The sequence below is a fragment of the Mobula birostris genome, chromosome 21, assembly GCF_030028105.1.
Source record: "Mobula birostris isolate sMobBir1 chromosome 21, sMobBir1.hap1, whole genome shotgun sequence".
In the NCBI taxonomy this organism is placed as follows: domain Eukaryota; kingdom Metazoa; phylum Chordata; class Chondrichthyes; order Myliobatiformes; family Myliobatidae; genus Mobula; species Mobula birostris.
The window spans coordinates 15,507,474-15,520,324 of record NC_092390.1 but is presented as its reverse complement, the minus strand read 5'-3'; the positions used below and the strand labels follow the sequence as shown (position 1 = coordinate 15,520,324).

At 40.9% G+C, this 12,851-nt stretch overlaps 1 protein-coding gene across 9 annotated transcripts in view; it reads right to left on the bottom strand.

Annotated features, from left to right (window-relative positions):
* Positions 1–12,851, bottom strand: part of r3hcc1l (R3H domain and coiled-coil containing 1-like) — a 324,625-nt gene that overhangs the window by 120,927 nt on the left and 190,847 nt on the right. The window contains exon 4 of one of the 9 annotated variants that reach the window (XM_072239025.1): positions 11,524–11,630. The exons of the other annotated variants lie outside the window; for them this stretch is intronic. Within the exon in view, the coding sequence (XP_072095126.1) occupies positions 11,627–11,630 (4 nt within the window). The 3' untranslated portion in view covers positions 11,524–11,626. Of the gene's footprint in view, positions 1–11,523; positions 11,631–12,851 lie in introns of those variants that run through there. 9 annotated transcript variants of the gene reach the window in all.

Below are 12,851 nucleotides of genomic sequence, written 5' to 3'. Positions count from 1 at the left end.
GTTCTGAAAGAACACAATAACTGAGCCTCCAGAGTTGAGAACGCTGATGATTTAAAGAAAAATTTCCTCATCTCTGTTCTATAGCCTTCCTCTTTTCTGAGCGGTGCCCCTGGGTTGTAGATCCTCCCTGTATTAAGCCAATCAAACCATTTAAGAATTTTGTAAATGCTGATCAGATCCTTTGTCAATCTTCTAAATTGAACAGAATATAGTGCCACGGTCAACATTTCCTCAGACAGTAAGCTTGGCATTGTTGGAATTTGTAGCTCTCTCTCAAAGGCAAACACTTCCTTTCTTAGATAAAGAGACCAAAGCCATGCACAGTACACTAAGTGTGGTCTCTCTAAAGTTCTGTAACAATTGCAATAACATTCCTTGCTCCTGTACTTTTTAATAAAGGGTAACATACCATTTGTCCTCTTAATTGCTTATTGGGCCAGGCTCAAAGATAAATTCTATCCCAGTGTGATCAGACTCCTGAATGGACCTTTTGAACATTAAAAGATGAACTTGAATTCCTAATCTATGTTACCGTAGCCCTTGCACTGTCTCTGTAACTGTAACACTATATTCTATATTTTATTTTCTTTTTTCCACTTCAGTTAAATATTTATGGCATAGTATGTCTAGATAGCATGCAAAACAAAAGCCTTTTACTGTATCACGCTATATATGATGATAATAAATCAATTCCAGTTCTAAAGATCTTGTTTTCAGTTCTATAGATTCTGGAATTGATTCTGTATATTGGAAAGTTGTAAATGGGACTTCATTATATAATGAAGGAGGCAGCGGGAAAACAGGGAAGCTTTCTCTCTTCCCTAACATTATCAGTGGTGGGAGACATGCTGGAATCCATAATGAATGAAGTACCGAGAGAAATCTCAAAGAATAAGATGTTAAAAGCACAAGACGTAGGAGCAGAATGAGACCACATGGCTCATCAAGCCTGCGCCACCATTTCATCATGGCTGATTTATTAGCTCTCTCAACCCCATTTTCCTGCCTTCACTCTGTAACCTTTGACACTCTGACTAACCAAAAATATATCAACCTCTGCTTTAAATATACTTGACCTCACAGCCATCTGTGGCAATGAATTCCATCCTCTGGCTAAAGAAATTCCTTCTCATCCCTGTCCTAAATGGATGTCCCTCTATTCTGAGGCTGTGCTCTCTAGTCCTAGGCTCACCCACTATGGGAAGCATCCTCTCCACATCCACTCTGTCTAGGTCTTTCTAATATTCGATGACTACAATGAGATCCCCACTTGTTCTTTTAAATTCCAGGGAGTACAGACCCAGAGCCATCAAACACTCCTCAAACTTTAACCCTTTCATTCCTGGAATAATTCTCATGAACATCTCAATGACAGCATATTTTTCTTGGATAGGGGCCCAAAGCTGCTCACGATACTCCAGTGTGATCTGACCAATGCCTTATAAACCCTCAGCATCACATCCTTGCACTTATATTCTAGTCCTCTTGAAATGAATACCAACATTGTATTTGCCTTCCATACCACCTTTGATTTTTGAATTTTCTCCCAGTTTTCTTCTACCAGAGTGCATGACCATTCGCTTCCCTACACTATATTCTATCTGCCACTTCTTTGCCCATACTCCCAATCTGTTCAAGTCCTTCAGCAGATTCTCTGCTTAAAAACAGGATTGAACAGGGTTAATTACCATTAACATCTGAAATTAAAGTCATACTTTGTAGTAAATCATAGATAGGTTGTTTGGAACATCAACATTTCCTAACTTCTCACTTTCTAACAAATAACTTATATGGTGCATGTACTTACTAACGGCTTGTTACAACGCTGGTGTTTATTGAAGTTCCTCCATCTCTGGTGGTGTTCATGGCTTCCTTCATCGTGTCTGTAGCTTCCTCTCGGTTTTCACTACTGTCAGTCACGCAAATCCCAGGAAATTCAGGAATACCATCGCACTCAGATGTAGAGGGATTCTTCACTGCTGTTTCCATAACAATTATGTCTCACCAGTCACAGTTGTTGCCCTGAGCTGAACCCCCAAACCTGGAGGACCCGTGGACAACACTTAGACTGACCTCTGTCCTTTGACCTGTTCAGCATGGGTGACCCTCTGGGTCATTGAGGCATGCAAACCTCCACACCACAAGGTAGTGGTCCTCTTGGAGATTGCACGTACTAATTTCACATTTCCTACATAATATTTCATCTGCCATCTTTTCTACATACTGCCTTAAAGCATTTTAGAATATAGAATAATACAGGCCCTTTGGCCCACAATCTTGTGCTGACTTCTTAACTTACTCTAGGATCAATCTAACCTTTCCCTCCTATATAGCCCTCCATTTTTCTATCATCCATGTTCCTATCTATCTTAAATGGCCCTAATATACCTTCCTCTACCACACGCTTTGAAGGCACTTCACATAAACATTTTCTGTGTAAAAAAACCTTACATCTGGCAGCCCCTATACTTTCCTCCAATCACTTTAAAATTATGCCTCTCCACTGATCTAACCCTCAGCAGATTGCAAATCTTTTGTTTCATTCAGAGTCTCTGGTTGGGGAAAACGCTAAATAATTTTGTGGGGTCATGCTCGTGCACGAGTGCCTTTGTAAAGCCTATGACATCTGTGATGCATTCATTCAGGTCCTCTGATGAGTTCTTGAACATGGTCCAGTCCACTGACTTGAAGCAAACCCATAGCTACTCCATTGCCTCCTGTGACCACCTCTTTGTTGTCCTTATTTCAGGTGACTTGCTCTTTAGTCTCTGCCTTTATCCAGGTAGAATAGTTTGTGGTCATATTTCTGGAGATGTGGTGCAGTAGGCATTCCTAATGGGCGGGTAGCAGTGGTTAATTGTGTTGTGTCCTCCAGTGTTGCAGGTGATGTGCTGGTGGTAGTAAGGCAAAGATTTCTTCAAGCTAACCAGATGGAAATCCTTGGCAAGGATGTGAAAGGCACTAGGGTCGGTAGTTTCTTGTATGTTAATCATAGCTCTCAATCCATCAAATGCTAGCAGGATCATAAAGGAGAAATCTCTTGGTTCTCAAATTAATGTTCGTAAATTAATCGTTAAATATTCCAGGTTGGGAGTACAGGAGTGAGATAAGGCTGCTGCGTATGGGCACTACAACGTATTTATAATGAAGCAGACGCCTCTGCCACTGCCCCTTTCCTGATGTTAAGAAACTGCAAGGGTAAAAAGACCCTGATGGAAGTTATATATAGGACTTCAAACAATAGTCAGGATGAGAGCTTCATATTACAGCAGGAGATAGAAAAGGAATGTCAAAAAGGCAATGTTATGATATTCATGGGGGATTTCAATATGCAGGTATATTGGGAAAATTAGTTTGGTGCTGGATCCCAAGAGAGAGAATTTGTAGAATGCCTATGAAATAGATTTTTAGAGCAGCTCGCACAAGCCCACTAGGGGATGAGCTATTCTGGATTGGTTGAGGTGTAATTAACCGGATTTGATTAGGGAGCTTAAGGTAAAGGAATCCTTAGGATGCAGTGATCATAGTATCATAGAATTCACCCTCAGTTTGAGAGGGAGAAGTGAAAGTCAGATGTATCAGTATTACACTGGAGTAAAGGGAGTTACAGCGGCATGAGAGAGAAGCTGGCCAAAGTTGATTGGAAGGGGACATAGACAGGGATGACAGCAGAGCAGCAATGGCTGGAGTTTCTAGGAACAATTCATAAGATGGAGGATAGGTACATTCCAAAATAAGTATTCTAAAGGCAGAATGACACAGCTGTGACTGACAAGAGAAATCAAAGCCAATAGAAAAGCAAGAGAGGGCAATAATAAAACAAATATTAGCGGAAAGTTAGAGGATTCAGAAGCTTTTAAAAACCAACAGAAAGAAACTAAAAAAAGCCATGGGGGAGAAAGATTAAATATGAAGGTAAGCTATCTAATAATATTAAAGATGATATCAAAAGATATTTCCAGACATATAAAGAATAAAGGAGAAGCGAGAGTAGGTACTGGATCGGTGGAAAATGATGCTGGAACGGTAGTAATGGGGGGCAAGGAAACGGCGGATAAACTGACAAAGTATTTTTCACCAGTTGTCACTGTGGAAGATTTAGGGGAAAGAAGTGAAAGGAGTTGCTATGACTAGGGAGAAGGTGCTTGGGAAGCTGAAAGGTCTGAAGGTAGACAAGTCACCTGGACCAGATGGACTACACCCCAGGGTTCTGAAAGAGGTAGATGAAGAGATTGTGGAGGCATTAGTAATGATCTTTCAACAATAACTTTACCTCACTCTTTAAGGAAAGAGTGAGGTAGAAGAAAGGAAATTATAGGCCAGTTAGTGGTTGGGATGATGCTGGAGTCGATTATTAAGAATGTGTTTTCTGTATACTTGGAGGCATATGATAAAATAGGCTAAAGTCAGCATGATTTCCTTGAAGGAAAATTTTGCCTGACCAATCTGTTAGAATTCTTTGAGGAAATAACAAGCAGGATAGACAAAAGAGAATTGGTGGATGTTGTGTACTTGGATTTTCAGAAAACCTTTGACAAGCTGCTGCACCTGAGGCTGATTAACAAGATAAGGATCCATGGTATTACACAAAAGACAGCAGCATGGACAAAGGATTGGCTGACCGGCAGGAGGCAAATAGTGGAAATAAGGGGAGCCTTTTCAGATTGACTGCTGGTGATCAGTGGCTCTCTGCAGGGGTTGGTTTTGGGACCGCTCCTTTTTACGTTGTATGTCAATGATTTGGACATTGGAATTGATGGCTTTGTGGGCCAAGTTTGCAGGTGATATGCAGATAGGTGGAGGGGCTGGTAGTGTTGAGGAAGCAGGGAGGCTGCAAAAGGACTTAGATTAGGAGAATAGGCAAAGAAGTGGCAAATTAATAGTGTTGGGAAGTGTATAGTCATGCATTTTAATAGAAGGAATAAAAGCCTAGACTATTTTCTAAATGGGAGAAAATTCAAAAATGCAAGGTCTTGGGATTTCTCGTGCAGGATTCCCTAAAGGTTAATTTGCAGGTTGAGTTGGTGGTGAGGAAGGCAAATGCAACGTTAGCATTCATTTCGAGAGGACTAGAACATAAAAGCAAGGATATAATGCTGAAGCTTTATAAGGCACTGTTAAGACCTCACTTGGAGTATTGTGAGTAGTTTTGGCCCATTATTTAAGAAAGGATGTGCTGACATTGGAAAGGGTTCAGAGGAGGTTCATGAGAATGATTTTGGTAGTAAAAGGCTTATTGTGTAAGAAATGATTGATGGCTCTGGGCCTTTTCTCACTGAAATTTGGAAGAATAAGGGGAGGTCTCATTGAAACCTATTGTGTGTTGAAAGGCCTAGATAGAGTGGAAGTGAACAGAATATTTCCTATGCTTGGGATGTCCATTTAGAACAGAGATGAGGAGGAATTTCTTTAGCCAGAGGGTGGCGAATATGTGGAATTTTTTGCTACAGGTGGCTGTGGAGGCTAGGTCATTGAGTTTATTTAGGGTGGAGCTTAATAGGTTCTTGATATGGGTCGAGAGGAAAATGGATCAGGTACAATGAAATGGCAGAGCAAATTCAGTGGACAAATGGCCCAGTTCTGCTCCTATGTCTTATGGTCTTAAATTTCAAAGGTTCAAAGGTCAAGTTTAACATCAGAGAGATGTATACAATATACTTCCTGAAATGCTTTTAAATTTCCTCAAAGAATTCCAACAGCTTTGTGAGGAAACATTTCCCCTTAAGAAAACCATGCTGACTTCAGTCTAATTTGTTATGTGCCTCCAGGTACCTTGATGTTTATGGAGCCAGAGCTGAGATACTGCTGAGGATCAAATCAGAATACTAAAGCAGACCACTCCAGCAAGGGGAGTTTGGCAGGACATACCCAATGAAAGGGTAAACAAATATTTTCATATTTAGACAGCAATATATGCTGCAGCCTGTGCTCAGGGTTCCATATGCCATTAAACTAGAAAGCACTTCAGGGCTTCATGGGGTGTATGCATCCTCATGTATAAATTATATTACAAACACTGACTTGGACCCTGTTTTATTAGGAGAGTTATCAAGGCGTTACATATTTTATTATTTTTGAACCTGGAATTGAATGTAAAATCTGTTATTTGGATCTTTTGCTTTTTTTTTTTACAGTTAATAAACCTGCTTTTACTCTGATCCAACTCATTTGCCTGGAGAATGCAATAGGGCTCATAACATTTCTAGTGAAAGAATTATACCAAACATGGTATAATTTCTGTTGTCTGACCCAGGACAATATAACAATTTAGAGTCTATAACAGCAAGTGTTATCTTATGGGAGTGAACTTCAGTATAGAAATATCTGACAACATAAAAATCACAGAATGCAATTTAACATTTCACCTGAAGATTGAGTACATAATGATCATAAGCAGTGCAAAATTTCCACCTCAGCACAGTTCATTTAAAGTTAATATTCGCAGCAAACCTAATGCTAAGTATTTAACTGCTGTGCTATATAAACAGAGTAGATGAGGAGCCATGAGGTATAATTTTTTATCTTAAATGCTCAGCCCATTATTCTCCCTCAGGCCATCCCATTTGTGGGATGATAAATCCAGCCCTGTAGCTTCTCTGCACATCTTCAGCACTCACCAAGTGGTTCAGTCCCAAATACTAGTCAGCTCCCTGAAGAGGAATTCTTCAAAGTTCAAAGTAAATATACCTTGAGAGTAAAAATCTTAACACTCAGAAGATGGAAGCATCCTTTAATTAAAAGCCCTCCCACCCTGTTGTTACAATATCAGAATCAGGTTTATTATTACTGGCATTCACATAGGCCTTTCAGCCCACAATGTTTTTCTGACCTTAAACCTACTCTAAGATCAATCTATCCTTTCCCACTGACATAACCCTGCATTTTTCTATCATCTATGTGCCTATCCAGCAGTCTCTTAAGTGTCTCCAACGTATTTGTTTCTAACATCACCTCTGGCTACACGTTCCACACATCCACTCTGTGTAAAGCATTTACCTCTGATGTTCCCCCTATACTTCCCTCCAAACACCTTACAGTCTGCCTCCTCGTATTAGATATTTCCACCCTGGGAAAAAGGCTCTGGCTGTCTATGTTGTGAAATCTATTGTTCTGCGGCAGCAGTACAGTGCAAGCCATAAAAATTATAAATAAATAATCCAAAAGACAAATAATGAGGTAGTATTCACGGACCATTCAGAAACCTAATGGTGGAGAGGAGGAAGTTGTTCCTAAAACATTATGTGTGGCTGCTGAAGTTTGGAGTGGACAGGGACAGGTCAGTCACTCTCTAAGAGAGGAAGACGTTGCTATTTGTGTTAGGCTCTTTGCGCAGAATCTGCAACAGCAAGTTAGGCTGCAGAGATGAGCAGCTAACAGTGATGCTCCCTCACATCTCAAATCACCTGGGATCAGTTGTAACCCTATGCGGAATTTCCATATTCTCTCTGCAACCCCATGGGTTCTCTTCGAATTCTCTGACTTCCTCCTACATCCCAAAGACAGGAAGGTAGGTGGGTTAATTGCCTGTTATAAATTGCTCCTAGTGTGTAGGTGGGTGATAGAATCTGGGGGGTGGGAGGAGTTGAAGGGAATGTGGGGAGAATATAAAAAGGGATTACATATGATTAGTGTAAATGGGTGGTCAATGGTTAGCATGATCTTGGTGGGCCAATTGGCCTGTTTTCACTCTCTATGCCCTGGGCCATTCAGTCCAATTGTCAGTGTTTCTCAAAAGTGTCTCTCTCAATCCTTCGTTACCCCTTAACCCATTACCACATTCCTCTCCCTATTCCTATTCCTCTTAAATACTTAAAAACAAGAAAAAATTTTCAGATGCTGGAAGTCAAAGTAATACACAGAAAATGCTAGAGGAACTCAGCAGGCCAGGCCACATCTATGGAAAAGAGTAAACAGTCGACATTTTGGCTCATATACTTATTTGTTTCTCCTTAACTGCACTCGTGGTATTGATCTCAATTGCATATGGTAGAAAATCCTACTCCACAAACATTTCCTGGCTATGTTTCTCCTGAATTCTACATTTGATTGATGTTCACTGTTTGAACACCCTCACAACATGTAGTTTTAAAGATCTCAGATAAGTTTCTCCACTCTAGAGAAAGCCTCTCAGTTGAGCAGTAATTTTAGATAATTTAAAATCCAACCACAATGACAAATCTTTCTCTCATATGCCAACTCATCTGCTCTGTTGTTCTAGCATTCTCTGTTATGCCTAATTTTAAACTGTTATTTTTTGGCTTTAATCTTACTGCCATAATGCAGTTGATTTCAGACAGGTGTCTTAGTGTAACTCCACTTTATTATCCGAACCATCCAGAGAGGATGGAGTGATGGCCTGTCAGCCTGTGATAAACCCTAAAGTCTGAATCTGTTAGTACACTACTCAAACACATCATAGTCACAATTTATACCACCGAAGGCTGACTCAAATGAACTATGGCTTTGCAGCTTTCCACAGTCATCCATTATCCTACATTCATAGTCACTCTGCTACAAAATGGAGCAAAACTCCTTTGGAGGGAGGATGAGAGCCAGGGAACTCCTGATATCTGACTTTGGAACCAGCATGATTATGAACACTCCTCACCTTACTTCTTCTGTCAGTAGAAAACACATGGTCTCCATGCACTCAATTCAGCACAACACAACAAGGATAACTGATGAGGCAACTGATTATAGTTGGACACATCCTACACAGGGACACGAGAAATTATGACTAGGCTACTCCAACCCTCAAACTTCCCCTCAAATATGATCATGGCTGACCTGACCCAGGTCTCATCTTCTCTTCGATGTTCCCCATCGCCATCAATTCTCTGAGCTTTTAACATTTTATCTACAGTACCTCTTCACTAAGTGTCCCCAGTGATCCATAACCCATGCGGTGGAGATTTCTGAAGATTCACCACCCTCTGCAAGAAGTTCTTCCTACACACTTCAGTTTTGAATGACTGATCCCAAATCTTGTACAATGTCCTCCCATTCGAGACTCTCCCGCTTGTGGAAGCATGTCACAATCTCTTTGCATTTTATGTTTAAATGAGATCATATCGTATTTTTCTGAACTCCAAGGAATACAGATCTAATTTCATTGGCTGGTTGTGACAGGACAAACCTTTGATTTGGGAATGAGCCTGGTGAACCTCTTCTTCACTGCCTCCAATATCAATATATCCTTTCCTACATAAGGAGAACAAAGCTATACAGAGTTCTCTAGGTGTGACCTCACCAACAGCCTGACCAATTATAACAATACTTCCCATTATAAACTCCAACCCTCTTCCAATAAAGGCCTATACACTACTTTCCTTCTGAACCACAGTTGCACATGCCTGCAAACATTCAACAATGGATGCACATAGGTACTCCTAGATCCCTTCCTACTTTGTTCATCTGCAGTCTTTCTCCATTTGGTAGTATAAGACAATATTAGAAGCTTTACTGGGAGGAGCTAAGAAAGATGGTCTCAGTAGATTTTGCAGACCCAGGCAACTCCTTCCAGTTTGTCCATGAAACAGCTTATTCTTCTTCTCTTTTGTCTTTCTTTTCTTTTCAAGGTGGTTGGGGTTCTGCCAGAGTCTGTGATCTACAGCTCAAACTATAGTTCTTTGCAAGTGGCGAGTCTTCAAACTGGCTGTGTGGCCTGGCGCTTTGCTATCTCCAGAAACAGCCTGGAAGATGTGCACTTTCGGTGAATGGCTCTGTGGACGACCCGGTTCTCAATTTCGCTGACTGAAGGGTCATGGGGGACTGAAACATCAGGGCAGCAGCTGGTGTGTGCTGCAGACAGAAGGCCCCTCTCTTTCTCTCTTTTGATGGAGAGTGAGAGCTTGTCATTCCTTGAGTCGGGGGCTTAGAGAAGCAACATGGAAGATTATAAAATTTGGCCTCGTTGTTGCAGGAATGATCTCGCTCTCTCGGGACTGTCTGAGACACCAAGGTGCTGGGTTATGGACTGCAGTTTTTGGTGGACTCTATTTCAAGGTCTCTTTAGGGGGCTTTTGCTACTGCTTGCATGGTGGGCAAAGTGGGGGGGGGATCAGTGCTTCTGCTGGCGCAAGTGGGGGGAGGGTTGATGCTTCTTCTGCTGCTGCTTGTTTGTGGGGGAGCTTGGGGCGTGATGTTTCTGTCATTCATTCTTTGGGGTTTCTTGTTTTGTGCATGGCTGCATAGAGTAAAAATTCTCTGATATTAAATCAAACAATTTGAGGAGCCCTGCAACCCCTCTGATTGAAGTGTTAAAGATGAATAGATTGGGGTAGGTGGTGACAAGTTACAGACAGAAGAATATAGTCACAAGAGAGACCGCAGGTGCTGGAAATCTGGAGCAACACGTCAAGTGCTGGAGGAACTCAGTAGGTCAGGCAGCATTTTTGGAGGGAAATGTACCATCAATGTTATGGGTCGCAACCCTTTGTCAAAACTGGGAAATATAGACTTCCTCATGTTTGATGGGGCAGAATAGTGAGTACACTACAGAGATGTAGACCAAAGTACTGCTGTGCCATTTTGTGGCATTTTCAAGAGCTCTTTCTTAGACACCATTCCCTTGCTCATCACCACCACAGCCCCAAACAGAAAAGCTGCTGGGGCTAGGGATCAATTGTAAATTTCAGATTTAGTATCAAAACAAGGTTTAAGCGACAATTGAGTTAAGGTTATGAAATGGAGTTCAGATATAGATCGGTTATGTTCTAACTGGACCGCACTGTAGTGCATTGGTTACAGTGCCAGCAATCTGTGACCCAGGTTCAATTTCTGCTGCTGTCTGTAGTTGTAAGTTTGTATGTTCTCCCTGCGACTGCGTCGGTTTCCTTCAGATTCATATGTTGCGAAATTTCTTAACTTTATGGCAGCAGTACAATGAAATATATGATAATCAAATATAGAGAGAAAAGAAACTGAGCTACATTAAATATATATATGTCTATTAAATAGTTAACTTAAAATAAGTAGTAAAAAAACAGAAATAAAAATGTAGAGAGGCAGTTCATGGGTTCAATGTCCATTTAGAACTTCCGGTAATCGCCCTCCCACCCTTCACCATTTCCATTTCCCTCTCTCACCTTATCTCCTTTCCTCCGGGTTCACTGGTTTCCTCCCGCATTCCAAAGACGTACAGGTTAGGGTTTGTAAGTTGTGGGCATGCTATGTTGGCATGGTGACACTTCTCGGTTGCCACTAGCACATCCTCAGACTGTGCCAGTTGTTGATGCAACACAACGTATTTCACTGTATGTTTCGATGTATATGTGAAAAATAAATCTAATTTTTCATCTTTAATCGGACAGAGCAATAATTTCTCAAGTTTAAGTGCAGGCCTTTGCTTTAATGTTTCTCTAACTTGTTATCATTATAAATATCTTCTGAGAATGTGTACATCTTCTCCATTCTCCCTTCTGCCGCATTCTATCCTAATAAACGCTGGAGACTCAATCGAGTTTCTGAAAGAAGAGTTTCCAGATTTTGGTTTTTAGGTTTATCTGTAGTTCACAAGCTCCATTAAAGTATGGGTGGGTTGCTGATGGTCTATTTATAATAATGAATGCTGTCAAATGAAGGAGTGCTGTGCATCTGTTCTCTGTGACACTCCATCAATGCAAATCTACCTTTGACAAAAGAAGGGAAGTGCATTTTAATTTTTAGCACCAACATCGCTCAACTTGATGAGTGTAAAGCAATTCTCTGAAGGAAACATGATGAAGTGAATTCTCGTTAGTCACTTTACACATGTTACTTGCAAAAAGGCAGCAAAAATAAATGGCAAGAATCAGAAGCATTTATTTAAATGCCAGGCACATTTTAGTTATCAGTAGACAACAGCTGGCTGCACCCAATGCAACATTCAAATAACCTCCTCTGAAATAAGCCCTGCTTCCAAATTAACATTAGACCTTCACCCTGAATAAAAGGGTACTGCTCCCCATCATCCCCACCCCCAGGTGTTGTCTTTGTATTGGAATGAACACTTACAGGTGCCTACCTGTGGCGCTCAATTAGAATATATGATAACAGGACAGAAAAAAAAAGCAATTTTTAATTAAATTCATGCAAAAAGGAAAACCAATGTAACTCAATGTAAAGAAAAGATACTCTACAGCACATATTTATGACTTTACTGTTTTTTCCTTACCATGCATTGTTTGATTTAATCATTGGATTGCTATTTTAAAAATTTTAAGATGTGATGACAAACCTTCCTACTTCCCTTCTCACAGATCTGGATTGCATTCCCTTTAGCTGTAAACCTCTGCTTCCAGTACTTTCTGCTCACTCCAGCTGGCTGCTGAACATTGTCAGGGTCTCATTTTGCTTCTGTAACTGGGAATTAGAACACAGAAGAGCACAGGAAGAGGACCTTCAGCCCACCGTGTCTGTGCCGACCGTGATGCCAACTCAAAGTATTCCATCTGCTTACACATGCTGTATATCCCTCCATTCCCTACATCTTCATGTGCCCCATCCAGCTGGCTCTTGAACATTGCTGTTGTATCTGCTCAGCTGGTAACGTGATCTTATTACTGACCTACTAATCAATGTAAAAAAAATTTGTCTCCATACCTCAATTTTAAACTTACCCCCTCTCAGCTTAAAGCTGTGCCCTCCAGTATTAGATATTTCTATGATGGGAGAAGGTCTGACTGTATCTATAGCTCTCATAATTTTATAAACTTCTATTAGGTCTCCCCTCAGCTTACACTACTTCAGAGAAAACAGCCCAAGTTTGTTCAACCCCTTCCTAGAGCTCATGCTCCCTAATCCATGCAGCAACCTGGTGAACTTTCTCTGCATCTTCTTTGAAGCCTTCACAGCCTTCCTGTAACGGGGCA